The sequence below is a fragment of the Acinonyx jubatus genome, chromosome A3, assembly GCF_027475565.1.
Source record: "Acinonyx jubatus isolate Ajub_Pintada_27869175 chromosome A3, VMU_Ajub_asm_v1.0, whole genome shotgun sequence".
Taxonomy (NCBI): domain Eukaryota; kingdom Metazoa; phylum Chordata; class Mammalia; order Carnivora; family Felidae; genus Acinonyx; species Acinonyx jubatus.
Genome location: NC_069388.1, coordinates 14,322,597 through 14,349,958, shown reverse-complemented (window position 1 = coordinate 14,349,958; position 27,362 = coordinate 14,322,597). Strand labels below are relative to the sequence as shown.

At 54.9% G+C, this 27,362-nt stretch overlaps 1 protein-coding gene across 1 annotated transcript in view; it reads right to left on the bottom strand.

The window, feature by feature from the left end:
- Window positions 1-27,362, bottom strand: part of CDH22 (cadherin 22) — a 120,735-nt gene that overhangs the window by 43,631 nt on the left and 49,742 nt on the right. The window contains exons 2-4 of the mRNA XM_053199878.1: window positions 22,717-23,370; window positions 14,160-14,454; window positions 1,891-2,010 (exon numbers count right to left, since the gene is read on the bottom strand). Coding sequence (XP_053055853.1) covers window positions 1,891-2,010; window positions 14,160-14,454; window positions 22,717-22,971 — 670 coding nt within the window. The 5' untranslated portion in view covers window positions 22,972-23,370. The remainder of the gene's footprint in view (window positions 1-1,890; window positions 2,011-14,159; window positions 14,455-22,716; window positions 23,371-27,362) is intronic.

Genomic DNA, 27,362 nt, shown 5'->3' with positions numbered 1-27,362 from the left:
CACTCACACAAGCACAAAATGATGTATGTGTGAGGTTATTCACTGTAGCATTGTTCGTTGTAGCAAAAGATTGGAAACAGCGTAAGTGTCCATCAATAGGGGACTGGTGAAATAAATTTTAGTGTATCCACAACAGCTGTTAAATAAAAGAATGAGGAAGCTCTTTATGTACTGATATAGAATAATCTTCAAGATGTATTGTTAAGTGAAAAAGGCAAGCAGTGTGTATAGTGTGTGTTTATAGCTACCGTTTGTATAGAAAAATAAAACAAATACATGTACCTATTTTCTTGTACATGCATAGAATAGCTCTGGAAAGATATCCAAGAAAATTACATTGGTTGCCTTGGGGACACAGACTGGGTGGCTGGGGGATGGAAGGGGTGAGGAATTTCCACTAAATATCTGTTTGGACTACTTTTTGAGTTTTGAACCTTGAAGTGTGTTACCTATTTAAAAAACTTAATATTTTTCAAGTGAGCGAGTCCAAAATCTCCTAGGATATATACACCAAGTGGCTACCTTTGGGCCACAATTACTGGAGATAAGGGTAGGAATTTTGTTTTCTTTTTCCTTTTCTTCTTTCTTTCTTTCTTTTTTAACATTTTAAAATGCTGGAATGTTTCCTAAAATGTATTACTTTTGCAAGGAGAAAAAAAATGACAAAGATACTATGTGTGAGATAATACAATTATAACTGTGCTCATAGCCTGGAATCCTTAACCCCCGACCTCAAGAAAACAAACACCCAAACAAAAACCCAAAACCCAGATCCATCACGCACATACACCCTCCCCCACTACCCTTAGAATAAAATCCAAGGTCTTGAGCCTGGCTTATACTGACTGGGCCCAGTCGGGCCCCCGCCAGCCAGCCCACGTCACATCTCAGCCTGCCTGCTTCCCCAGTCCTGAGTTGCTTACAACTCCCCTCATGCCTCAGGCTGTTCTTTCCCTTCCTAGTTTTTTGCCCGCACCATGCCCGCTGCCTAGAATGCCCCTCTCTGAATCGCGTTCAGGACCGCACTTTCTGGGCCTTTGGGGGATCAGCTGCCACCACCTCCCACAACTTTGCATCCCAACTGCTCGTGCGTGTGCCCCAGCCCCCGCCGGACTGTGGGTCCCAAGACGGCACCAGGTAAACATTCGGGGCTGCCGCGTCTCATCTCCCGCCGTCGCCCCTGCCCTGCCCCCCCCCCCCCCCCCCGCGGGGCGCAGGGAGAACACCCCGCTGGGCGCCCGCAGCCACGCCCCGCTGGCTGTGCGCTTCTCTGGTCTGGGCCTCTCCTCCTCTGCCCTCCCTGCCACTCTGGCAAGGCCCTTCAGAGACGTCATCGGGTTCTAACCTCAGACGAAGTGAGTGGGGGCTGTGTTTGGTGGTGCCGGGGGAGGGAGAAGAAGCCAGGAAGTCATTCTTCTCCAACGGGGTCCTCCCAACAGATCCGTAACAACTGCCCTTTGAACAGAGCGTTCACAACTGCTGCAGAGATGCCCTCCACCAGCTGACTCCCCCGAATACACCGTACGACCGGCCCCCTAAGGGCTGCAGGCCACACTAGCCTCAGTTTGGCACCAAGGACACGAGGGCCGCTTAGTTCGGACCTCCGAAGTCCTTTCAGGGCGCCCCATGTGGCCGCATCCTGCTTCTTTGTTTCTCTGCCAGTCTTGCCGGCGCCCCCAGGCCTATTCTTTTCTGTCCCTCAGCCCTTCGCTCTTTCTGTCTGGCCGCCCTTCCCTCTCTGCAACCCTGGAACAGGCAACACCCCTCCCGCTCCGGCCGGCCGGGTAGAAGGCGGATCGCAGACCTTGGCCCGCCCTCTGGCCCCGCCCTCTCACGCCCCTCCTCCGAGTCCGCCAGGCCCCGCCCCTCTGACCTGGCCCCGCCCCTCACCGGTCTTGGGGTCCACGGTGAAGTGGTGCTCGCCGTCCAGCACGCTGTACACAAGCCGAGCGCTGCTGCCGTATGTGGGGTCATCCGCATCCGAGGCCATCACCTGCATCACCGACGTGCCTGGGCCCGGGGTACCAAGAGAGACGGGGGGTCACCCGGGGGCCGCTGTGCCTGTCCTTCCCACCCCAGGGAAGCTGGGGGAGGAGATGCGGGCTGGGGGTCATGGCCAGTCCCCTCACAGTCCCCATCCCCACACCGACTCCCAACCCGCTTCCTGATCTGGGGCCTTCCTGTGGCTCAAGCATGACCATGGAATCAGAGCAGGATTCAAATCTCCCTTTGGTGGCTCCCAGCTGTAGGAAGGCAGCCTCTCTGAATCTGTTTCCTCATCAGCAAATGGGGGTAGTCCTTGGTTCTTAACGTCGTCGAGGGAATGCATTTCAAACTCTCAGGGCAGACTAGGCTCAGTCTCTCAGTGGGTGGTGGCAATGGTCATCTTCATCAGTTAAGGCCATAAGGGTCAGGGTTAGAGCCAGGACTGGAAACCAGGCACCTGACTCACAAAGCAGGGGTCTCCCTACCCACCCCAGCCCCTCCTGACTTCTCAAGGGAATTCTCTTTCTCCTGCCTTCCTCCCCCTCCAACCCGATGAGAGTTGGGGCAGCCCAGAGGATAACCACGTTCCCTGGGGCTCAGAGGCCAGTGTCATTTGTATCTGGGGCAGGAGGATGGCAGGGCCCAGCTTTCCCTTTGGAAAGTAGTTGGCTATGGGCCCTCCTGCCCTCCTCGCCCCTCCCCCTAGGTGCCCAGACAGTCCCTGCCCCCAGAAACACACACACACACACACACACACACACACACACACACACACACACACTTCTCCACATGCTCCGCACGCTCTGCACGTAGGCTGTTGGGGAGAGTATAAATTGGATAAAAGTCCATCAAACAGCGGCAATTAAGTTATTGATTTTCGACGCTGCCTCATTAAACTGGGAGCTTCTCTCGGCCTGTCCCAGAGATGGCTCTAATTTGACATCATGTTCAATTTGACGAAATCAGGGCTTGGGACGTGAGGCTGGACAGGATGGGGGGGAGGGGAGGGGTGGGGGAGGGGTTGGATGGAGACACAGGCAAAGCCTTCTGGGCCATCTGAACCTTTCCAGAAAGCAGGGGGTGAGGTAGAAGACTCAAGAGGAATCTCGGGGGGGCGGTGCTCAGGACCTCAAGGGGATGAGACTTGAGACCTCAAGTTTCACCCAAGGGGATGAGACTCAGACCTCACTTCCAGCAGATGCTGCCTTCTGAGTGCCTGGCTAGGGAGGGGATGGCGCCCAGACCTGATGAGGTTCTGGGTGGGGCCCTCCTGTGGCTGAAGTTGGACTCTCTGGGCCAGCAGGGTGGCACGCTGGGAGGGGAGGCCCATTCACTGCTTGGCTAATGAGTGAGGCTCTGGAAATGCTACTGCAGCAATTCTGCTAAGCCCAGCCTTCCGCCCGCCTCTCCCGCCTCCAGCCTGGACAGACACATGTATTTATTTTTCACTCTTTTGCATTTCTCATTTCCCTCTCCGTGTCCCCCCTCCCAGCCTGAGCCTCTTAAACCGGCCCTGCAATGCGCCTCTCTTTGGCAGCTGTGGTTCCATGTCAACCACGTCAGGACTGCCCAGAGAAGCGAATGTCCAGCTTCATCCGCCACTTAAATCCATCATCTCTAATCCTCATAGTGTTTCTGAGAGGCAGAGTGGGCCCCTTCAGGGTACAGGTGAAGAAACAGGTCAAACAGGTAGAAAGACTCGACCAAGAGCACACAGAGAGGAAGTGGTGGGATTTGAGCCCAGGACTCTCTGAGACCAAAGCCCTCCTGGGTGGCAGAGTCAGCACAGGCAGAGTGGCTCTGGGGATGGTGGCCCAGGGTACTTAATCATGATCAGTGATGACTCCACCACTTATTAGCAGTTTGACCTTGAACGCGTCACAAATCCCTTTGTGCCTCAAATTCCTCCTTTGTGAAATGAGGATGATAGCACTACCAAACTGCTGGGATTGGTTTTGAGAATTCAAATAGATTTCCATGTTCAGCACCGAGGACAGTGCCTGGCCCTTGCTAAGAACTCCGTAAACGCAGGCTGTTGTTGTCTCGGAGGCAAGGCACGCCAGTATACAATAGTACAATCATGCCTCCCTCACAGACATGCTGAAAAGGGCGACGATACATAAAGCATCAGGCCCATGGTGGGTGCTCAATAAACAGTAGCTGTTGTAACTGTTATGAGAGAGGGTCTCCCTGTCATTCTCCTCTGCCTGTTCCCCCCACCCTTGGACAAGGCACAATGTCAGGCTGAGTGACTCCCCAGGGACATGGTTGATCTCTCTCTCTCTCTCTCTCTCTCTCTCTCCTCTCCCTCTCTCTCCCTGTCTCCCTGGCTGCATCCCAGGGACTCCTGCGGGGATGATGGAATCATTTCCCCAATCCGGGATTCTTTATTGCAGCCATTACAGTTAATGCCGACACGTGGGGATGGTGAAGGGTCAGTGATTCACCACTGGCTCCCCTAGCTCCAGACCCCCTCCTACTTTCTTCACAAGTCAGCCGTAGCCCAGAATGAGCAGAGAAAAGGGTGCCAGGCCTATGGCTGCTATGAGGCCACCTCGGGGTCATACCCCCTACATTCAGCAGTTTGTATTTTATGATGACCATCATGTCCAATCCCTCCTTCAGTCCTCAGGTCAACTGTATGATGTGGATGCAGTGTTGTGCTGGTAAATGTTTAACCATCGTCTCCAAGGGGTAGATGGGTGGGGAGGAAGGCCCTGCTTTGTAGTGTTTGTTGATTTCCATGTTGATTTCCAAATACTCTCACCAGGGCCAATTTCAAGCTACCAATGTGGATCAACTGGCTCACAAAACAGAAAATCACTATTTCCCTCTTGTGAGCTGATAGGAACAAGCATAGTACAATCCTACATCAGTCCCATTTTACAGATGAGGAAACTGCTATGCACAGGGAAGGGTGAAAATGTGAATTAATAATAAATGATAACAAAACCCACTACTATATATCATTATCCGATGATAATGATAGATTACATTTATTGAATAACTACTTTGTGCTAGATACTACGATAAGCCATTTACATATATTATCTCATGGAATTTACAAAAAAAGCTTGAAGTAAGCTCTAGTAAGATTTCCCCTTTACAGAAAGAGAAATGAGGCTGAGTGAGGTAATGAAGCCCTTTGTGCCTCAATTTCCTCATTTGTGAAATTGTGAAATTACTCCCAAACTCTTGGGATCATTGTGAGAACACAAATAGATTTCCCATGTTCAGAACTGAGGACAGCGCCTGGCCAAGTGCACCTGGCAAGAGGCGGGATTCAAACCCAGGCCGATCTGATATCAAAACTCACATGTGTCTGGCCTTATAAAGTAGGAGGTCAATAAGCGTCGAACTAGACAGGCAAGTGAGAGAGGGAAGAGCCAGAGAAAGGAGAGGGAGGGTAGAGGAGGGGAATGGCAAGGAGCTGCATTCAGGATTCTTCCTGCCCAATAGCTGGTTCAAGCTCAGACTTCCAGAGGCAGGACCGGGATTGGCTAGGATGAGCTGGTCACTGTCGTGGTGCTTATGCCAGCCAGCTGTTGAGCTACATGGGGTCAAGGGCCTATAGGCTGGCATAGGAAGGGTTGCCCAAATGATTCTTGGGTAAAACAGGATCTCAGGGCCCAGGGTTCCATGTGGAATGTTAGCTATGGAAAGGCTGGTCCTTGGAGAGCACAGAAACCCGTGTTTCTCAACGTGGCTGCACATTAGAATCTCTTAGGAGCTTTAAAATAAAACTGATGCTGAGCCCCACCTCAGACCAATTCAACAGCGCTCTCCTGGGGTGGAGCACAGGCAAGGGTATTTTTAAAAGCTCCCACAGTGATTCTAAGTTCATCCCAGGCTAAGAACGGACGCCCTAAACCAAACCCCTGATTGAACTGATGAGGAAACTGAGTCATTGAGCCTTTGCTCCATGACCCTCCCAAGGTTCTACCATTAGTAAGTGGTAGGGAAGGACTCAAACCCAGGTCTGTTGGAGCCACCAGGTCACCCTCCTGGACTCACTGCACCTGTGCTGAGACCGGAACCTGGAAGGAAGAAGTAAGGGTGACACACGCCACCAAGTCAGCAGTGCTCCTCCCAGGCAAAACCAGCATGAGACAGCCGACCCTCTTGCGAGGAGATGACCCTGGGTGACCCTTGGGTTCAAACCCCACCACTTCCTCACTCTGTGCCCTTGGTCAAATCTTTCTCCCTGTTTGACCTCTTTCCTCACCTTTAATCTAGAGGACGCCCCTCTGCCTCTCAGGGATGCTCCGAGGACTAGAGATAATGGATTTACCCGGCTGCTAAAGCTGACCATGTAGCAGCACTCAGTCGTTTATTCCTCTCTCCTCTCTCTGCATGGTCAGAAGGTCTCTGGGGCTGCGTCCTCGGCCTGGAGTAGGAGCTGCCTGGGCACCATTATCAGGAGGGGGGGACATGGTCACCCCTCATCTCTGGTTTATCTGGGTGGCTCTGACATGGTTTGTCGTGGAGTCAGAATTGGAACCCGGGGCCTGGTTCCCAGGCCAGAATTCTTTCCTTTCTTGTCCCCTCAACTTGACTATCTGTGCTCTGGGACTCCCAGGAGGAGTCCCAGTTAGCTCAGGAAGGAGGTGGTGCTGTGTGGAAGGGACTTTAAGGAAGTCATCCCCGCCGACTCCTCAGCTGCGTGGCTGTGGGAAAAGTAACCTGACTGGGCCTCAGTTCCCCTTCTGTGAAATGGAGATAACACCTCCTCCTTCCTGCCTCCCTGGGTGAGGGAGGCCCTTTAATGAGATGAAAGAGAAGAAGCACTTTGGAAAAGAACAGAGTCCTCAAACGAGGTGACCAAGTGTCATTATTACGAAGATGTTTGTAATTATTACCATCCTGCCTCTTCCCTACCTCCCTTTGCTGCCCTGCTGGGCCTGGGGAAACCCTCAGCTCACATTTAGCTTCTCAAACATTTATAAAAAATGAGTCCCACCCCCTGCTGCTGCCAGAATGGCGCGGAATGCTTTCTATTAAAAATTAAAAACCACTTGTCGAGTCCCTGGGAACTTTCAGATTACACGGGAAACAAACCCCTTCTCAAACTCTCCCTCCCAGCTCCCTCTTTGATCATCACTTATAAGGCCGGCTCACTGGGCTGGCCTCCACAGCTTTCAGCCACCCAGCCAGGGCAGCCTAATGACTTGCTGGAGAATGCAGGAGTGTGGCTGCGGGGGAGGGGGATAGAGGGATAGAGGGGGAGGATGCAGGCCCAGAGACAAGTGACAGAGAGGGTGGCACTGAGAGAAGGGGCTAGGAAATGGGTCAGAGACAGAGAGACAAGGGATTAGAGGGGCAGAGATTCAGAGAGACGGACAGCAAGAAAAGTGGGAAAACAGATACTCTGACATATGGGGAGAAATTAGGACAGAGACAGAGAGATGAGCAGCAGAGAGGCAGAGATACATAGAGACAGGGAGAAAGTGGAACACGGAATGTGACAGAAAGAAGTAGAAATGCAGAGATAAAGTCAGAAAGTAGACTTATATAGAAACAGAGACAGGCAGAGATACATATTAAGCAAGAGGAGAGTGGGAGAGAGTGGGAGGGGGACAAAAAGAAGCAGCAATTCTGGCTCCGTTGGACGAGGCTGCCCTATGTTGCCAACACACTTCTCCAGGGGCTCCAGTGACCTCTGCGACACTGTCCCCTCCCTTTCTCCTCATAGGTCCCAGCCACGGACTCAGCCGTGCAGGCAACCCTTGAATATTTGTGGGAGCCTAATCTGTCCCCCTGAGAGAAAGGACTCTCCTCCATTCCAGTGTGAGACCCTTGTGCTCTCTGTCCTTTCCGCGTTTAAAGGGGACCCTCTAGTAAGTAGTCTGGTCACCTTGTTTGTTTTGGGACAGAAACATTGCAAGTGTCTGCGATAGGATCCCTCTGCCTGTTGCAGAAAGCAAACACTTTTTTTTTTTGTTTGTTTGCTTACAGTTCAGTTCCATTCAGTCATCCGACATCTACAGAGCACCCACTGTGTGCCGTACCCTTTTGCACGGGGCCTGGCCTAGAGACGGTGCTCGTGTTTGTTGAATAATTTGTTGATGGAAACGACAAAGAAAGGCAGGGATACCGTCTTCACCGTCCAGGTTCCCTGGGCCATGGGGACGACTCCCGAGGGCCAGGGCCTCTGCTCCTCTCTGCCACCTCTCCCCACCAAAAACTCTCCTGTCCTCTGCCCCCCACCCCCGCCCCCGCCGATCCTGGGTGGTGAGAGCCAGTGCCGTTGCTAGGCAAGGAGATATTGCACATATAGATCTTCCTGGACTTTAATTAAAAACATCTTTAGAAGTTGTCTCTGCAGAGGCCAGCGATTGATTCCTGGCTTGGGCCCGAGGGCTGCTGAGCCACACTCTCTCTGGCTGCAGACAGGACAATCGGAGGCTCCCAGCTTGCTGCTGCCCTCCCCAAATGAGACCCTTGGGGAACACACTGCCTCCTGCCCTCCTCCTTTCCTCCCTGCCACCGCCCCCCTCCCCCTAGCACAGGATTCAGCAGTCAGAGAGTACGTTCTGCCAATTTTTATCTCCTTCCCCTCATGAGCCTCAGTTTCTTCAGCTTTGAAATGGGCATGTCAGCACTTGACCCGAGAGCGCCCGGGGGAGCGAAAGGAGGTCAGGGACGTGAAAGCGCTTTTTGCAAGCCGTCAAGGCCCTGTGCCTGGCTCTTTCTCACACAGGCTGAGGCCAGTGGCTTGGGTTCCGTTTCCGGGTTCTGGGTCCGGTTCTGGCCCCAGCTCTTACTCTGGAAACTCAGGCAAGTTACTTTATCGCTCTCTGCATTTATTTCCTCATTGGTTAAATGAGGACAGTAATACCTGCCCTGCTTATTCCCCAGGATTGTGAGGATAAAGGGAAATAGCTCTGCGAAAGCAGTGTTGGCTGACAGCTGTTATTTAGTAAATGTCCCAAGAAGCGTGGACTGTACTGCAAAACGGCCTCTTTTCCATCTATTAAAGATGCTGCTCACAGAGGAATTGGGATACGTGGAAAAACCAGCCATGGCAGAGCCCCTGCCCATTTCCACAGCCCACTGAGCCCCAGTCCCAGGGCCCAACAATGCCAATCCTCTGCCGAATGAGCCACCCCGGGGGCGCCTGGGTGGCTCAGTCGGTTAAGCGTCCAACTTCAGCTCAGGTCACGATCTCACGGTCCGTGAGTTCGAGCCCCTCATCGGGCTCTGTGCTGTCAGCTCGGAGCCTGGAGCCTGCTTCGGATTCTGTGTCTCCCTCTCTCTCTGCCCCTCCCTGTTCATGCTCTGTCTCTCCCTGTCTCAAAAATAAATAAACGTTAAAAAAAAAAGTTTCAAATGAGCCACCCCGTTCTCTTGCCTTTGCTCGCAGCAGACATCACTAATCGATTGCGGCGTTTTCTCCAGCGTTTGAACGAGGCCTCAGACTCCTTCTCAACACAACCCTACAGTCACTGCCAGTTGACCGGAGTTGGCCCCAGAGACGAAACTGATCTGACACCACTTTGAGGCCAGGGGGAGTGTCTCGCTCATCTCTCCATCCCCACATACCTAGCAAAGTTGCCATGTACCCAGTAGGCACTAACACGTGTTTATTGAATTGAAAGCAATTGCTTATTTTTCTACCCCCTTGGGGCTATATATAAAGTAGGTGCTAATAAATGTTTGCTAAGTTAGGTGACTCATCTTTGCAACCCCGACAGAGCCAAGTATACTGGAGGCCTTGTACATAATGGGTGCTAATAAACATTTGTGGATTTAATTCAATTACTTATCTTTACATCCCCTGCAGTGCCCAGAATAAAGCAGTGGCTAATAGATGTGTGTTGGCTTGAACTTCTCATTTCTGCATCCTCAACAGTGCCAAGCATACTGTCTTATACGTAGTTGGCATTAATAAGTAGGTGCAGTTGGATTGTGCATGAAAGCCCTGCGGAGACTCGCTGTCCCCTGGCCAGGTTGTGACACTCGTGGGTAGGGGTCTGGTGCCCCCAACATGAAGCGATTGTCCAGTCCAAGTCTTTTCTCTCAAAACTCACTCTCTTGTTGATTTCATCCAGCCTCGACCTTTAAGTTCCTCCTCTCTGCTGATGACTTCCACAGTTGAATCTCTGACCCTGATCGAGCTCCTGACCTCCAGACTCAGAGATCCAACTGTCCCCTTGACAACTCCACTGGCATTTCTGGTAGACGTCTTAATGTTAACATGTCTGAGAGTGGAGTCTTCATTTTGTGCTGTAATCTTGCTCTTTCTGGAGCATTCCCCATCTCAGCATCATCCTTGCCTTGTCTCTCTTTCACCCCCCAATATCCAATCCCTCCCAAACCCCGTTGATTCTACCTTCAACAGGCATCCGGAATCCCATTCCTTCTTAAACCCTACACTCGCCTACCAATCAGCCTCTCCTCTCGCTCGCACGATCGCAGCTGCCTCCGCGCTGATCTCCCTACTTCCAAGTGTGTTCCCGAAAGTCTATTCTCAACATGGTGGCCAACAAGTCGGCCTTTAAAAGTATAAGTTCGATCACGGCACAACCAAAATCCTTTCAATGGCTACAACGTCCTACATGATCCGGCTTCCGTAACCTCTTCTGATCTCATTGGACACCCTCCCCTCCTCTCTTACTCCTCTCTTCACCCACACTGACCCCTTGCTATTCCTCAAAGGTGACAAACACACAATGCCTCAGGGCCTTTGCACTTGCTGTTTTCGCTGCCCGAACAGTCTCCCTCCAGCTTAGTGATTCTCCAAGTGTGGGTCCTGAGCCAACAATAGCAGCATCGCCTCGGAATTTTTTTAAAATGCAAACATTTCTAAAAGCCCAGACCTGCTGAATCAAAAACCTTGGGGGGAATAGGGGCATCAGTCTGTATTTTAACAATACACTGTAATGTGGGTGCACAACAAAGTATTAAACCACTGTTTCACATAGCTCCTTGGTTCCTTCAAATGTCCTCTTTTATTAAAAAAAAAAAGGCCACCCTGACTCCTCTTTCTAGAATAGCACTCCCCCAATATAATGCCCAGTTCCCTTAGCTTCACAGCATTTGGACCACAGGGCTGATGCTATATTGGCTTGTTTATTTCTTTCTTGTCTGTCTCCTTGCTCTATATGTATGTAGGTTTCCTAAGCATCCCCAACGCCTGGCACAGAGTAGGCACTCAGTAAATGTCTGTTGCGTGAACGAACCCCTTCGGTGCTTAGAAGAACACTTTGTGCCCAGAGAGAGGCAGGGACTTGCCCAAGGTCACGTAGGGAGCCAGGCCTCCTGACTGTCGGCCGCAGGACCTGCTTCACCGCATCAGGCTCGGCCTACCTGGCTGCCCCTCCTCAGAAGCGTGGCTCATCGGAGGCCCCCGGCACACTTCCCTTCCTTTTTAAGCTGTGAGCGGTTTAATTTGCGAGCGCCGCCGCCTTTCATGTCCCAAGCTGCGTCCCTGCTCCCTCTGATCTCCGAAGCTGCCCAGATCCTGGTGCCGCCTGTCGGGCCCGCCCTCCTCAGCCCAGATCAGGAGGCTCAGTAATTGTGACTGATTTTCAAAGCCGCCTGCAGTCTCCGCAAGCACCCCGGTGTCAGATTTGCTTTCCCTTCAAAAAGTTGCTCAAATGAAATAAACTAATTTAATTTCTGCTTCCTCCCTCCCCCTCCTGGGTTCCTTGGCTTGTCCGAGTTGAGTCCCAATGCCTGACTCTTCCCTGAGCTGAATGTCAGAGTCAGTAGGCTGGGAGAGGGAGGTGAGGCAGCACAGGGGCGCCTGAGGCTGATACTCACGAACCCGGCGGTGGCGGGTGTGGGGGGGGGGTGGGGGGAGGTTCTGCCTCCAACAATCTGGGTGACCTTGGATGTGCCCTTGCCCTTCTCTCGGCCTTGGTTCCCCCAAGTCTGACAGAGACACTGCCACTCCAACAGTCTGGGACCCAAGCCCTGACTTCCTCAGTCACCGACTTGCTGTGTGACGGTGGGCGCATTTTCTCCTCTCTGAGCCTCAGCGTTCCCATCTGTCCAATGGGGGTGCTACCACCAGTCCTGCCATCTCTCAGAGTTGAAGTGGGAGTGAAGTGGTGGAGACCAGGTGGATGCCTCCCTCTGAGTCCCCTTGTCCCCACCCGTTCTCCGAACTGTAGTAGAGGGAGCTTTCTAAATGCCCATCGCTCCCTTGCTTAAGTCTTTCCCAGGTTCGGTGCCTCCCTCAAGTCCTTCGGGTATGGTTCTTGCTTCCTTCTCCAGCCTCATCTCTTCCCACCTTTCTGGTCTTTTCTGGTCTTTCTGGTCCGTTTGGGATGAAGCGAGACAGGGCCAGAGTCTGAGTCGGTGAGTAGGGGCTGCAGGACCAAGGAAGTCCAAGACTTGCCGTGTGACCGTGGACACATCACTGCCCCTCTGAGCCTCAGTTTTCCCCATTTTCAAAATTGATTTCTAGGTAATCACTGGGCTCTGAAAGTCCACGGGTCTTTGCTCCTGACAACTTTCGATTTATCTCTCCACCGAGCCCATATATTGAAGTGCCTTTCGCAAGGTACTCCGCGTGGCTGTCTCATCAGTACTTCCAACTCAGCACGATGGAAACCAACTCCTGATGTCCCTCCGTCCTCCAGACCTATTCCTCCAGCTGCTCCTCCCGTCTCAGTAAATGGAAATCCCATCAGTTTAATTGCCCAGGTCAAAATCTCGGGAATCATCCCCGAATTGTCTCTCTCTCGCACCCCGCATCCCATCCATTAGCAAATGCTTTCAGCTCTACTTTCAAAATACACCTCACAGTCGACCTCTTCTCTATACCCTTACTGGTCCCACCTCGTTCCAAGCCACCATCATTTCCTGCCCAGGTAATTGCAATATCCTTCTCAATGGGCAATCTGCTTCTGTCCCTGCCCCACGGCCAGCCCCACCAGCATCTATTTTTCACAGAACAGCACGGGATCCTGTTAAAACGAAGTCAGATTGTATCCGTCCTCTGAACAAGCCTCTCCACTCACTTCCCGGCTTGCTCAGCATAAAAGGCAAAGCCCTGACTACGGTCCACAGGGCTGCACGACCCGATCGCCTCTCCACTTCTCCTCCGGGCCTTTGCAGCTACAGTTCCCTAGGCCTGGAATCCTCTTCCCCCAGGGCCCATCCTTCACAACCTTCAGGCCTCCATTCAATGTCATCTCCTCAGATAAGCCTTCCCAGACCAATGACGTGTGTGTTCACTTGCTTCCCGCCTGTCTTCCTCAGCCAGAAACTATCCTCCGTGATGGGGAGACTTGTCTGCCTTTTCAATGCCATGTTCTCAGTGCCTGGCACATAGTAGGTCCTTGTACATGCTTGTTAAGTGAATGAATGAATGCACTCAAACAGACATATAGCACGTCCTGTGCACGCACAGGCCTTAAAATGCCGTTTGACCAGCCACATCTGGTCACTGCACACTCACGTGTGAATGCACATGCACACCAGGCATACGTGTGGACCTGCGCGCGCGTGTGTGTGTGTTTACAGCAGCCTGCACCCACATTCATGGCCTCCTGTAGCTACACTCTGGTGGAGCCTGGCCCGCGGAGGGTAACGTCTGTCTGCGGCTCTTGCCCGTGTCTCTCTGTAGGGGTGGCTGTGTCTGTGCGTCAGCTCCATGTGTGGGGGGGGCTGTTTCCTGAGTGGGGTCGTATGTGGCTGTGCTGGGGGTGAGGTCATGTCTGGTTGTGTGGCTGGGCCTCGTTTCAGCTGTGTTCGGCTCTGGCCGTTTCCAGGTACAGGTGTGCCTGCGGGCAGGTGCACCCGCGCCTGTGTAGGGGCTGTGGCCAAGGGCTGTGCGAGGTCTGCGTGGGGCTGAGCTCCGGGGAAGGGCCGTGTGCAGGTCAGCCGAACTTGTAAGTGGGGCTGGGCCCTTGTGCGTGACTGCACGTGGGGCGTGTCCGTGTCCCAGGGTGTCGCCGCGTCCACACGTAGGGCCGTGTCCGTGTGGGGTCTGTGTCCGTGAATGTGCCCGAGGTCATGTGTGTGCCTTTGTCCAGGGGCGCAGCTGTGACCGGGTCATAACTATGCCTGAGCCCCTGTGGGCCCCTGGGGCAGCGGTTCCTGTCTCTCCTGCCCCTCTAGGGTGTCAGCCAGTCCCCACAGCAGGCTCCCACTCAGAGCCCCGTAGCTCCCCTTCCCCCACGCCCTGGCTCAGCCCCGCGCCTCTGGAGCCCGCCGCCCACCTGTGGGTGAGAGCTCAGCCACGCTGCCAATGTAGGGGCCGTGCAGGAAGCGGGGCTCGCTGTCGTTGATGTCCTGGACCTTGATGATGAACTCCGACTCAGGCTCCAGCAGGCGGTCGGTGGCGCGATCCCGGGCCTGAGCCCGCAGCGTGTAGAACGTTTTCTGCTCCCGGTCCAGGCGCTCCATGGCATGGATGTCTCCCGTCAGCTCATCAATCAGGAAGATGGTCCCAGCGCCCTCGCCTGAGATGGTATACTTGATGGCCCCGTCACCCTCGTCCGAGTCCGAGTGGATCTGGGGAGGCAGCGGGGGGGGGGGGGCCGGTCAGTGGGTCTGGGGGGGGGCCTTGGTGCTTGCATTTCGAACAAGCTTCCAAATGGCTGTCTCTGACCTCATCCTGAGTTCTAGGTCCAACCCCCGCCAGACTCTGAGCCTGGCATGTGGTGGGGACAGGGAGCAGAGAAAGGGAGGGGGGAGGAAAGGGAATGCACACTGAAGGGGCACCTCCTCCGTGCCAGGAGCTGTGCTAAGCAATTCACGTACTTCTTTAAAAAAAAAACAAAAAACAACCTGCTAGAGGAGGTTTTCTATCCTTATTTTACAGCTGGTTTTCTTTTTCCTTTTCCTCCTCAGGACTAGAGTAGTGGGATGGTCTGCTCAAGGTCAGACAGCTAGAGGAACGGATCTGGCCTCCGGCTTGGGCTTTCTCACTCCGTCGTCAAGCCTTCTGGGAGCAGCCCTCGGGGAGGAGGAGGCAATGCGACGTGGCCCTGGCTAGAGCATCATCCCCCTGGGTGTCCCCGCACAAGTCACTGCACCTCTCTGGGCCTCCCCAGTCACCTCCTCTGTAACACGTGGATCATACGGGCACCTCCCTCCTCGAGGTGCTGGGGGGCTCAGTTTAAAGTCCACAGAAGATATTAGCACTTGCCTGGCACCACGGGGCACGTGATATTTACCAGCCAACATGGCGGGGGCACTGCCATGGCATCGCAGCAGGGCCCTTGCTGGGCCAGGCAGGACCCTGTGGCTACGGGATCAGGGAGAGGTCCAAGATGCTGAGGCAACTGGGGCCAAGGGAGAGGAGAAAGATTATTTACCTTTCCACTATCTTAACGACCGGCTCAACTGTACTGGTGTGTACCAGCTGAAAATCAGCCCTACCAGAGACATAATAAGTGTCCAATAAATGGTAGCTATCGTTATTATTATATTATTTACTAAATGTTAGCTATATATAACTGGGATTTAATCCAGGCACTGTGAGGCTCCAAAGCCCAGGCTGTTTTCACTGAACTCAGATTTCTTAGGCAAGGGACCAGGAGGAAGGCTATTCTCCAAAACGGAAACACCTAGGTCCTGATCCTCCAATGCCCAAATTTCTGAGGCAGCTCTAGGCACAGGGAAAATCATCCAATGAAGCTGGTGACCTTGGGGAGGGGGGGTCCCTGCCCCGCTCTAAGCTTCTACAGAGATTGAATGTGAATGACAGAATCCTTAAGGCCCCTTTCGGGCCAGGATGCCATGTACCCCAGCCCACTCAGCAGGATAACAGGTGCCAATGAAGTCGTCACGGAGAGGGACGAAAGCCCACCCCTTGCCACGCGGGAGGAACCCGGGTATAAATTCTGCTAGTGGAACTCTGTGTCTGAAAGGTGGATTATAGAAGTGCCATTTGGAAGATTGAATGGCCCATAAACATTTTCATATTTCATTAGCCGATTAATGGGCATCTCTCTCTTTTTGGCGAGTCTGCTGATTCTCAGCAGAAATTGCGGGGAGTAAATGGAGGCGTCTGGTGGAACCTTTCCGGGTCCCCGTCCTGTTATAGATTGCCCCAATTAATGCCCGTTCTGGGCTCCACCGAGAAGCCTTCTTCCTGTCCAGTTACTGTTAATAGATTTCTCATAAGTGGCTGGATTGTAAAAACCTCATAACTCAGTTTAATGCCCCCAATAAAATTATCTCAGGACGTCAGCCCTGAATCATCGGCAGTGCCGGGGATGAGGAGACCCGTCTCTCCTGTTTGCTGTTTATGTCTTCCCTCCACCTTTGCCCAGGGGAGATGGGGAGAGGAGAGGGTCAACCCGTTCCGTCTGCGAGTGCCTCCACGCATTTTCCAATCAGACGTGTCGTCTGCTTGTTGTGTCAGTGAACGTTTCTGAGCCGTGTGGTGGAACAGACAGCCTGGGGGGTGATTCTTAACAGCTATCATCTAAGTAGTTTGCAGCTCTGCCCTAGGCAATATATTATTCTCCCCATTTCTCAGATGAGAACACTAAAGCACAGAGAGGGGAAGTCATTCACTGTGTCACACAGCTAAGTTCGGGAAGCCGATCTCCTGATCCCATCACTCACCCACGCTGGGATCATGGGCTTGTTCATGTTTCCTCTCTGAGTCCATTCGCCCACCTGAGAAACTAGATCAAACCCTTCTGGCACAGGTGCAGTGAGGATTAAAGGAGAGCACTTCATAATGACCCGAACCCTCTGTAGATCATCGCCGCCTTCCCTTTCTGTCCCCTGGCTCTCTATCCTGTCCCTGCAGACCTTGCTTGCTTACATGTGAACTCAGACTCCGGGCAGGGATCACTCACGAGTGACGGGTGGGGAGGAGGGAGTGGAACCCAGCGGTGATGTCACTGATGTCCTTCTGTGAAGAATGACCTGGGGCTTACGCGGTGGCCCAGTGGCTACCCTCCGGGGACTGCAGAGTCAGACCGGGCTGAGTGACGTGGGCCAGAACCAAGAGCTCAGAGCTGCGGGTTTGGGCCTGGCTGGCGCTGCCTGCCCAGCATGCCTGGGTCCCAGCTCCGGAGTCAGAAAGTGCACCTGGGTCTCTATCCCAGAAGGACACTTCTCAAGACTCTCGGTTTGAGTGGAGGCTGGAGGACAGTGCTCTTATGTACAGAGTGCCTACTATGTGCCAGATGTGTTGTGGGGCCTCTGTAGAAATCTAATTCCACGATGGAATCAGATGCACATCAATGTATCCCCCTTTCCCAGGTGAGGAGACTGAGCTGGGCCTACATCTGTTTGACTCCAAAGTGCAGTTTGTCCGTCTGTGGCCCCTGCGAATCTGTCAGCCTGGCTGGAGGGGGGGGCCCGGACACACACCCCTTTTGCCTCGTCCCGGCCCCAGTCACAGGCGGCCTCTCTTTCATCACTTGGGAGAGGACTGCACATCACAGACCAGGAGAGGGACGGGCTTTGGCTTCAGGACCGGCCACCGGAGTAGCCTCTCCACTGCCCTGCTGCGTGGCCTTGAGCCAGAAGCTGCCCTTCTTCTAGCCTCAGTTTTCTCATCCGTAAAGGACACGCTGTTGCTCCCCTGCGCTCCAAAGATCCATGAGACAATGTGTGGAAGCTTCTGGCACATGGTAGGTGTTCGATGAAAATTAGTCTCCTTTTCCCACCCCGGTCTCAGGAGGGAGTAAGGGTCACCCTTCGTCCCCGTCTCCTGACACAAGACCACAAGCTGAAATCCTGACCTGACGGAGAGACAGGGGCATCATCTAGTACCTTCTAGTACCGTCGTCTGCCTTTAATGTGCGTTTTTGAGAGAGAGAGAGAGAGAGAGAGAGAGAGCATGAGTGGGGGAGGGGCAGACAGAGAGGGGACAGAGGATCCGAAGCAGGCTCTGTGCTGACAGCCGCGAGCCCAATGCGGCGCTTGAACTCTCGAGCCGCGAGATCATGACCCGAGCCGAAGTCAGATGCTCAACCGACGGAGCCACCCAGGCGCCCCTACCTTCTTGTCTTTTAAACCTAGCTTGTTTTCTCCTTCAGGCAACCCTCTGAGGTGCCCCCCACCCCCACTTCATCCTGCGCACGCTCCCCTCACTGCTCCACACTTCCCCAAACACCTCAGTGTCGCACATCTGTCTCCCCAGCTGTCCTGAGCCTTAGGGGTGTGGACTAACTTTGATTCATGGCCGCTGAACTCCCCATGCCTGGGCCTGCAGAGAAAGTACGGGGGAAGTGAGAGAATGGAGCGTGCGCGTGTGCATGTGTGTAAGAGTATATGCACGTGTGAGTGTGAGACGTGAGCGCCTTGAGGACCAAGCGTGAGGCTGTTCGTTCCCATCTACCCAGGACCCAGCACACAGCCTGGCACCAAAACGTATTGAAGAAATGAACACGAAACATACAGCTGCCAGTAAGACGCCGCAGCTGCCTTCTGGGATTTCTGGAGGATCCGATCACTGTTAAACCCCAGGTGGAGAAGAGTCACCAGACACACGTCTAGACCCTTTACCGTAACCTCACTGATGTCTCATTATGATCTTGTGAATCAGAGGTTTTTCTCTCCCTACTGCACAGATTGGCAAGCCGAGGCTCAGAGAGGGCCTATATTCTACCTAAAGTCACACAGCTAACAAGAGGCAACCCTGAAGCCTCACTCTGCATCTTGGGTTCTTTCCTCCACGGCCTCCTCCTCGAGTGTGGACTGGCCCAGAGGAAATTCCCCCTCCTCAAGCCCCAGCCCTTGATCATAAACAATGTGGAAAACACAAGAGTGATGGCTTCTCATCCCAGGGGGAACTGAAAAATGGGATTTATGAGGCCATTAATTACTTCCTCCTAATTAAATCAAAATTAAATGCGAGCAGAGGTACGTTTTCCTTATTAAAGACAATTAAACGGACAGCGCAGCTACGCAAATAAAACGAGTCCAGGATTTAAACGGAAAGCAAATCAAATAAAAAGCCTCCCCCCCCCCAGAATGAGGGGGTCTGTTCACGCCTGTGCTTCTCGTAAACCAGGAGTTCATCAATTTTCTTTAAATATTAGCAACTTAATTAAATCTGCTCTCCTCCCCACTTTAATCCTGCTGTATATCTAAAATAGATCTCACCGCCCACAGGAGTTGGTCATAAGTGCTGACCCCATAATTCTATCTTTTTTTAAAAAAAAAATTAAAAAATCCTACAAAATCCACATCCAGCTGACAGAAGCCCCGGGGGAAATTACAGTTTGGAAAAGGGATTAGTCAAAGTACCCAGATTGTATGGAAATCTGGGAGGTTGATTTGAGGGTGGGTGCTGCGGGAAGGTTCCTGGAAGAGGTGGGCCGGGCTGCTGAGGGGGCAGGACCACAGAGGGAGCCGCCGGTGCGGGGCCTGGTGGCGACCACTACCCGCTACGGGGCCCCAGCGGTTCCTGCGGGTGCCGGGTGCCGACAGGAGTCTGGCGGTGAGTGATGAAGAAGGCGCTTGTAAAATAGGTTACCGTTGGGCGCCCGGGGTTCACTCGGCGGATGGTGCTGTTGCTAAGCTACCTTTGGAATTCGACAAGGACGGATGCTCCCAGCGGCTCCCTGGGGCGGGGGACTGGGAAGCAGTGAATTCACGGAAACGAGAAGTCCTTGCTTCCCAAAGAGCCAGAGAGTGTGGTATGAGAGTGTGTGTGTGTGTGTGTGTGTGTATGCGTGTGTGCACATATGACCGCCCACACGAAGGTGGGGCTCGGCTGGGAAGGAGACAGGTGGTTTTTAAAAGTCCAAGCTCATGTTCTTCATATTCCTATTGAATACGGAATATTCAGAGACCACCTGCCCCCTGCCCACCCCCCTCACCCCCCCCCCCGCACCGCTTCGTGGTGAGAAAGCAGGACATCGGGTTGCCAAGAAGGCTTTCGGGGTTTGGGGCAGGGGTTTGTAGTGTTCTGTGTAGCTGGGAGGCTCGAGGTGGTGGGAATACCAGGCGAGACCTCTAATAATAAAAGCTAATACAGAGCACATGCCAGGTGCAGGTACGAGCTATGCTAGGTCCTTGACATATGCTAACTCGGGGAACCCTCACCGCAACCCTTTGAGGAGGGGATAGTAACAGCCCGTCTCAGCAGATAAGGAACCCAGGGTTCAGAGAGGTTAAATAACGTGCCCAAGATCAGAGAGACAGTAAGGGGCAGAGCTGAGATCCGAGCCCGGCTGCCTGGCTCCAGGCGGCCCCCTTGAGCCACACGCTGTATGCTGCTTTTCCGAAGAAAGCGTGCTCTGGGCAAATGTTTGCAAAGGGGTGGAAACTTCTCTCTCCTCCCCGCACAGAGGTGGGCTCTGGGAATAAGAGAGGGGGGCTCGGGGTGAAGATGCTGGAGGGGAGGATAACACCGTCGTGACAGCAGTGGGGATGTTGCGAGAGGCTGCCTCAAGGAGAAGGACACGGGGCGGGGCACGGTGCTTGGCTCACAGCCAAGGGCAGTTACACTGCACTGGGCCCGCAGCTGGTGTCGGGATATCGGGTCTCTTGGGTTGGTTTGGTCACCAGGTTGCTAGGTGACCTTGGTATGATGTTCTCTGCCTCAGGCCTCAGTTTCCCAGCCTTATAATGAAGGGACTTAGTAAGGCGACAGACGGTGTTTCCTGGAGACAGAGGTAGGGTTCCACGCGTGCCGGATGCAGTGCAAAGTGCTGAATCAGGGGCGGGTTTCCTTCATCCTTGCAGGACCTGGGTGGCTGGGGAGGCCTCAGAGCCCCAGTGGCCGGGCAGACAACAGAGCCCAGGTACCCGAGATCATCAAGCTGACGTTTAGGCGGATGTGTCCGAGCCCTTCTCCGTCTCTCTGGGGTTTTCCTGGACCCAAGTCCATCTCCCAGGCCTGGATGTCTGGGAGAGGTTTGGAGAATGTCTGGGAGAGTGTTTCAGAGGAGAGTGAGGAGGAGACAACAACGAACGTGCGGCAGGCTGAACACCGAATAGGCTGTTTTCTTCCTTAATCCTTCCAACAACTCTAGGACGTGGGCTCTTGTAGCCGCCCGTTTACAGATGAAGACACAGGTTCAGAGGGGTGAGGTAACTCGGTCAAAGTAATATGGTTCACGGGTTGGCAAAACCAGGCCCGAAACTCAGGTGCGTCTGGCCCCCGAGCCTGCCTTCTTAGCTTTCCTCACCATCAGCTACGGCCCAGACGGTACTGGTTCCTTCTTCCCCACCCCCTGACTCCATTCTGCCAGCCCCGCCATCTCACTGCCCTGGCTGGGAGTCAGGAGTCCTCGGCTCTGCCACTAGTTGGCTGGGTGACCTTGAGGCCACGTCTGGAGGGAAAGTAGCCAAGGACCAGGGATTACTGTGTCTAGACCCAAAGAAAATCTAGGTTTCTTGCAAGACAAACCTAGAGGTTTACACCAAGGCTTTCCTCCTCCCTGATCCCTGAGCCTCCGAAATGAGCACGTTGGTCAGTCTCCCAATTCTCAGACTCGTTAAGCACACAGGCAACTCCAGAGTTGGTCTCTTCCCCGTGTCGGCCGACCAAAACTTCCTGGAAGGCTGACCGGCCTCAGCAGAAACCAGAGAACTGTACCCTAGAAGCAGCTTCTGCCTCCATATCTCAACTGCTGACAAGCCTCTGAATAAGCCAGCCCCCTTCAGGCCTCCAAGTCTTTGCAGAGGCTATGCCCTCTTCTTCATCAGCCTGATGAACTCCTACTCATACACCAAAACCCAGCTCAGGTGTTTTTCTCCTCCACGAAGCCAGCCAACAGATACCATTTGTTGACCGTCTGCTCAGTGCAAGGTGCTACCCTGTAATGTGTTACCAGAGCATTTCTGCTACTCCGGGGAGCCTCCAAATGGCAGAGGCTGGATCTTACTAGCCTCTGCCTCTCCAGCATCACACCCATGCGGGGCTAGGGATTGGAAGGGCTGAACAAAAGTCCTTCCCAGCTTCATACACTCCGAAGGCACAGATCCTTAGCCACATTCACGAGCATTTACTCAGGGAGTTTGAGAAAGTCACTTTCATTCATTCTTCATTCATTCATTCATTCATTCAATGAACAGTTTGCCAGCAATGTCTGTGCTGGATTTAACAGTAAGCAAAACAAACAGGGTCTAATAGGAAAAACATACATGAACTGCACAATCAAACACATGCCTAATTAAGTGCTATGAAGGAAAGCTATGGAGACCTTGGAGGGCACATGACAGGGAGGGATGGCCACATACAGGGGATCTGTCCACGCCTGGTGTGGTCAGGATGGCTTCTCTGGGGACGTGGCATTTGAGTGGAGACCTGAGTGTCAATACAGTGTAATCAGCAGAAAGAGCAGGACCGACCTGTTGCGGGGGAGGAAATCACCCAGGCGAAGCGGCGGGGGCAGGACTGGGCGGGGCACTGTAAGGACCAGCGGGAGAGCCCTGGGGCTGAAACTCAGAGGAGTGTGGCAGATGGGGCTGCAGGGGGAGCCAGATCTCTGTGGGCAACGGGACGAAATTTGGACTTGACCCCAAGCGCGTGGGAAGCTACTGAATTTTAAGCAGAGTGGAGAGAATACGTGTGTGACACGAGCAGATCTGCAAACTTGCTCCTACATTCTAGATGCAAGACGGGGGGCCTGGGTTTACCTACTAGCACTCTCCGAGACGCACCGGGGAGAGGGACCGGAGGAGGGCGTGGGGCAGGGGAGGGAAGCGGCGGGCAGGACCCCGTCGTCTGCCCCAGGCGGGGCGCGGCTGGGCGGAGGCACCAGGGACTGGGACGGGGGTTAGGGGAGCTGGGGTCCCTCGCGCCTCCCAGTGGGTGTCTGCGGGGGCAGCGGGTGCGGGGGCCCACTTTACCTTGCCCACGTACAGGGGCTCGGTGCCCGTGTACTCCTCCACCACGAAGAACTGGTTCCACACCCAGCCGCGCTTGACGCGGCCCGCGCCGGGCGCGCCGTCTTGCCGAGCCCCGGGCGTCGCCGGCGCGGGTGTGCCCGCCGCCCACAGGCGTCCCGGCAGCGGCGGCGGCGGCGGCAGCAGCAGCAGCAGCAGCAGCGCGGGCGACAGCGCGGCTCCCGCCCGGAGCCCCCGACCGTCGGGCCGCGGCCTCATGCTTGGCGTGCGCCGGGCCGGGGCCCAGGAGCATGGACGGGAGGCACCAGGGCGTCGCCGCTCGGTGGCAGCACGGAGCGGCGCCGCGTCACATGGTGGCTTCAGCGCGGCCGCCGGGGCGCCGCCCCCGACGGGGCACCCGGACAGGCCCGCGGCCCTGCGCGCCGCCCAGCGGCGGGGGCGCCCGGCTGCAGGGGGAGGGGGCGCGGCCGCTCCCGGGGCATGGACTGGCCCCCGGGGTCCCCGCCCGCGCCCCCCTCGCGCCGCCGCGGCCGGATCACCAGGCGGCGCCCCCGCGGCTCCCGAGACAGCCGTGCGCCATGGTCCCCGCGCGGAGGGGTGCTGGTTGCGGCCGGGCGGGTCCCTGGAGGACTAGGGGCCGTCCCGACCGGACCGAGCCTGCGAGAGAAACAAGAGAAACGTCAGAGGGGGTGCCTTGTGGTGGCAGGGCTGGTTGAGTCGACGGCTCTTCTTTCAGGTACTAATTAGGCACCTGCTGTGACCCGTCGTGATCCCGGCCTTCTTGGGCCAGGGTCTGGTCTGCCCCTTTTCCCCACCCCCACCCCCAGCCCCCAGCCCTGGATCCTTCCTTTCAACTCCCATCACACGCCTGTCCTCTCTCAGCCTCCGCCCACTTTCTCACGGCCCAGGTCCGGCTCCTTCCCCGTGGTCCTCCCTCCAGGAGCCCCCATGCCCACCGGAGCAGGGCCCTTACCAGCTGTTCCCCCTGACGCTGGCTGACAATCTATCTAGCCCAGCCCAGCCCCTGGAAATCCCCCGCCCCAGAGAGGGAGCAGGTCCTTCTAGAAGGGGTCTTCAAGGGCTGCCAGGCCCCGGGCCTCCTGGGTGCACAGAATCCAGCACCCAGCCTGCCACCCACACTCCTGCCTTCTCACAGCAGGTGAGGGGTCACTTCATCCAAACCAGGAGCCCAAGGAAGGCCCTCGGATCTCCTGCTCGTCCCTGCACAGCCCCTTTCAGAGATGGGGCACATGAGTCCCCAACAACCTTGCTTGGAGGTGTCGAGTGACTTTGGGCAGGGCCACAAGCCCTCTGAGCTTACCACGGTGTCTCCACATTCCCCCAGAAAACATTCCTTTTGCAGGGTCTGAGACACACTTCTCCCCCCCACCCCCACCCTGGACCAGCACCGCGGTCCCCAGATCAATCCATCTCTCCCTCCCTCACCCCTCCATCAGATCCTGCTTTCAGCAAAAAAGGATCTGAGGGACTAACTCCTACTCAAGCCATAATGATGAATAATGGCTTAATGTGGGTGTTTACAGGGGACAGCAATGCTGCTTTAATGGAGGAATTTTAGGCACCGACAAAAGTGAGTGGAGGTGAGGGGCTCAATCTCCACCCCTCTCCCCAAGCCCAGTTCAGCTCAGTTCAACAACTCAATTCCACGGGGCATCGGCTTGGCCAGGTTTGGGATGGACAAAAATAAGTTCACAGTTTAGAGGCGTGGGGATGAGACCTCCCAATAACAACCTAGATGCCAGGCAAAGTGTGAGCAGGGCTGTACGAGGGGCTCCGGGAAGGGAGTGGGCACCTGTGTCTGCAAGGGGAAGGTGGGTGGGAGGGAATTAGGGCTGTTTCTTGGAAAAGGGGGCATCTGAGCGGGTGGGAAGAAAGGGCAGAGGAGCGGAGGCAGGCAGTCTAGGAGGCGTCCGGCTGGTGGGGGGAGTTAGGTTGGAAGCATGAGGGGTGTGGCTGGGCAGAGGTCCACCTGCGGGTGACCCAGGTGGCTGGAATCTCGGGGGGGAGAAGAAATGTAGACCACCCCCTATGACCCAGCACCAAAGAGGCCAGTTCTCATCCCTTTAACTGACTTGTGTGAGTCACAGCAGCCGTGAAGGTTAGTGTTTTATACCCGTTTTGCAGATGCTTGATTCCCCAGTGCTCTTGCCGGGCACGGGCACCAGAATATCCTTACGAAAGCAGTTCCGGGTAGGGAGTCTGTTGGAAGGGGGGACGCAGGAGGTTGATGCTGCATTTGAGAGCCTCACAGCCCCTGGGGAGGAGAGGAGGGAGGAGTCCCGGACATGCTGGTCCCTCTTTCCCTACAGGCCCCACCCTGAACTAATGGAGGTCAGGAGGGCCCGTGACCCTGCTGTGAGCACCCCCAGCACCCCGTCCCACCCCCTCCTCACCCGCTCTGTAGGGCCTGGGCGTGAAGGCGGAGCTGAGGCCTGAAGACACCCCCCTCCCCTTGGGGCCCTGCTCTGTGATCCCGGAGATGTGCTCCGGCCTCTGGGGAGCCGGCTCTGATTCCCCACGTTACAGCCTGGGCCGGTCGTAATGAGGTTGGAGTTATGGGTGAGGAGAGGAGGCATCGCTCCGCAGCCTTCATTTCCTGGAGCTTATGACTTCCCTGCGGGCTCGGCAGGAACTGTTCCCCTGACTCCATCAGGCAGTTCCAGGACCCATCAGGGCCCTGCAGGGACGCAGAGGGGAGGGGCCGGCTGGAGGGCGGGTGGGGGGGGGGGCGCTGGGGCCACCCCTGGGGACAGCTGCGGAGGCGAGGCGCAGGAGGTGGGAACAATGGGAGATTCCCCCCACCCCGTGTCTGCAGGCACCCCATCTCCGCTCTCCCTCCTTCCTTTCCTTTCTTTACACCACCTTTTCAAGGATTCTATCATTCATTCCTTCATCAAACATTAGCATCTACTACAAGTGGGGAGACAGAAATGCATGCATTCACGCATTCATTCATTCATTCATTCAACATACTTTCAAAATCGTTTCTCTGTGAAGACCGCAAGATACAATCAGTTGCTCAGCTATGTATCAGGAGAGAGATGCATTTCTTCTGGTTATTCATTTACTCTTTCAACAACTATTTACCACACCTCCCTGATGCCGGCCCCTGTGCTGGGCCCTGGAGACAAAGCAATAAACAAAATAGTCCTGGCCCTCCTGGAGCTGACCTTCCAGTAATAAAGGAAAGAAATCTACCATATAATTTCTGGGGGTGAGAAGCGTTACGAAGGAATACAAAACAGGAAAAGGGGAGGAAGAGAATGATGGAAGGGCTGGAGTGGGTGTCTTACTCTAGATGTGATATCAGGGAGGGCCTCTCAGAGGAGGTGATATTTGGCTGATCTGGAAGGATGAGAAGAAGCCTGGCACAAAATGGTTCCACGCAGAGGGAACAGCACATGCAAAGGTCCAGAGGCTGGAATAAGCTGAGGAACAGGAAGGAGGCCACTGTGGCTGGTGCAGAGCAAGAGGGTGGCTGCAGATGACTTGGCCATTTTATTCTGTGTGTGCAGAGAAGGGCTTGGGGAGTTTTATACAATAAAAACCACAGGAGACCGAAACGGTCTATGGCCAAAAGGGGATTTCGTGATGGAAGGCCCTCAGCACAGAAGGGCCGAGCACAACACAGTGGGCTGTGGGGTAGAGGGGGTGTCACCTGAAGTTCAAGTGCAAGAAGGATTTGGACACATGGAATTCGGGCTCTTGGGGAAGAAGGAGCGCTCTGTGGAAGGTCTGGGGGGGGGGGGGCGGTGGGGCAAATTTGGCCAGAGGTCAAATTTCACTTTAGAGAAAGCAGAATTCAAGAGTGGCGGAGTGCGGTCTCGAACCCAGGCTTGGATTCCCCTTGGTGTGGGGCACCTTTGAAGGACTAGGAAAAGTCACCGCTCTCAGTGATAACAGCCCCGTGCCGGGCGGTGGGGGGACGTGCTGGGCGGGACAAGGGTGGCTGCATCTCGGCCCCAACCTGCCGCCCTGGCTGGGCCCCCTTGGGCAGGGCACACCCAGCACTATGGTTTGAGGCCCCCCACCTGTGTCTCCTCCCCGGGCCTTCATCCCGCCCACCTGGGCCTCTCTCAGGCGCTGGCCTGGCCAGGGTCCCCAGCCACCTGCCAGGACTCCTGCAGCCACTTCGGCCTCTTCTCTCCCTCCCTTCCTCCCTTTCCTGCTCCAGCTACGTTTCCTGAGTGGGTGTAACCACAGGACCCTGTCCTGGCATTCAGTCCTTCGCTGGGGGCCACTGTGGAGCCTTGGGCCTGCATTCCCATCTGCCAGGGTTTCCCAGGAGATCTTAGGCATGCTGGTGGCTTTCTCCAGGCTGCAGGGCTCAACCTGCCGCGCGGTTGTTTAATCCCAAGTGGGGTTAAAAGCCAAGCCCCAGGCTGGCTCAGTAAACGTCGGCTGTGCTCTCTCCACTCTTCAGCCTCTGCTCCTATAACCCATGTGCTCTGGGGCCCGTGTGCGCGTGTGTGGTTCCTGTGTGTGTGGGCCTGTGCCTGCAATCACGGACGTCAGCGTGTGTGCGTGTATGTGGTGCACATTCACTCATTCCAGAAATATTCGTGAATTTCCACTCTGTGCTGCTCTAGGCACAACAAGAAACGGGTAGAGCCCTCGCCCTTGCAAGT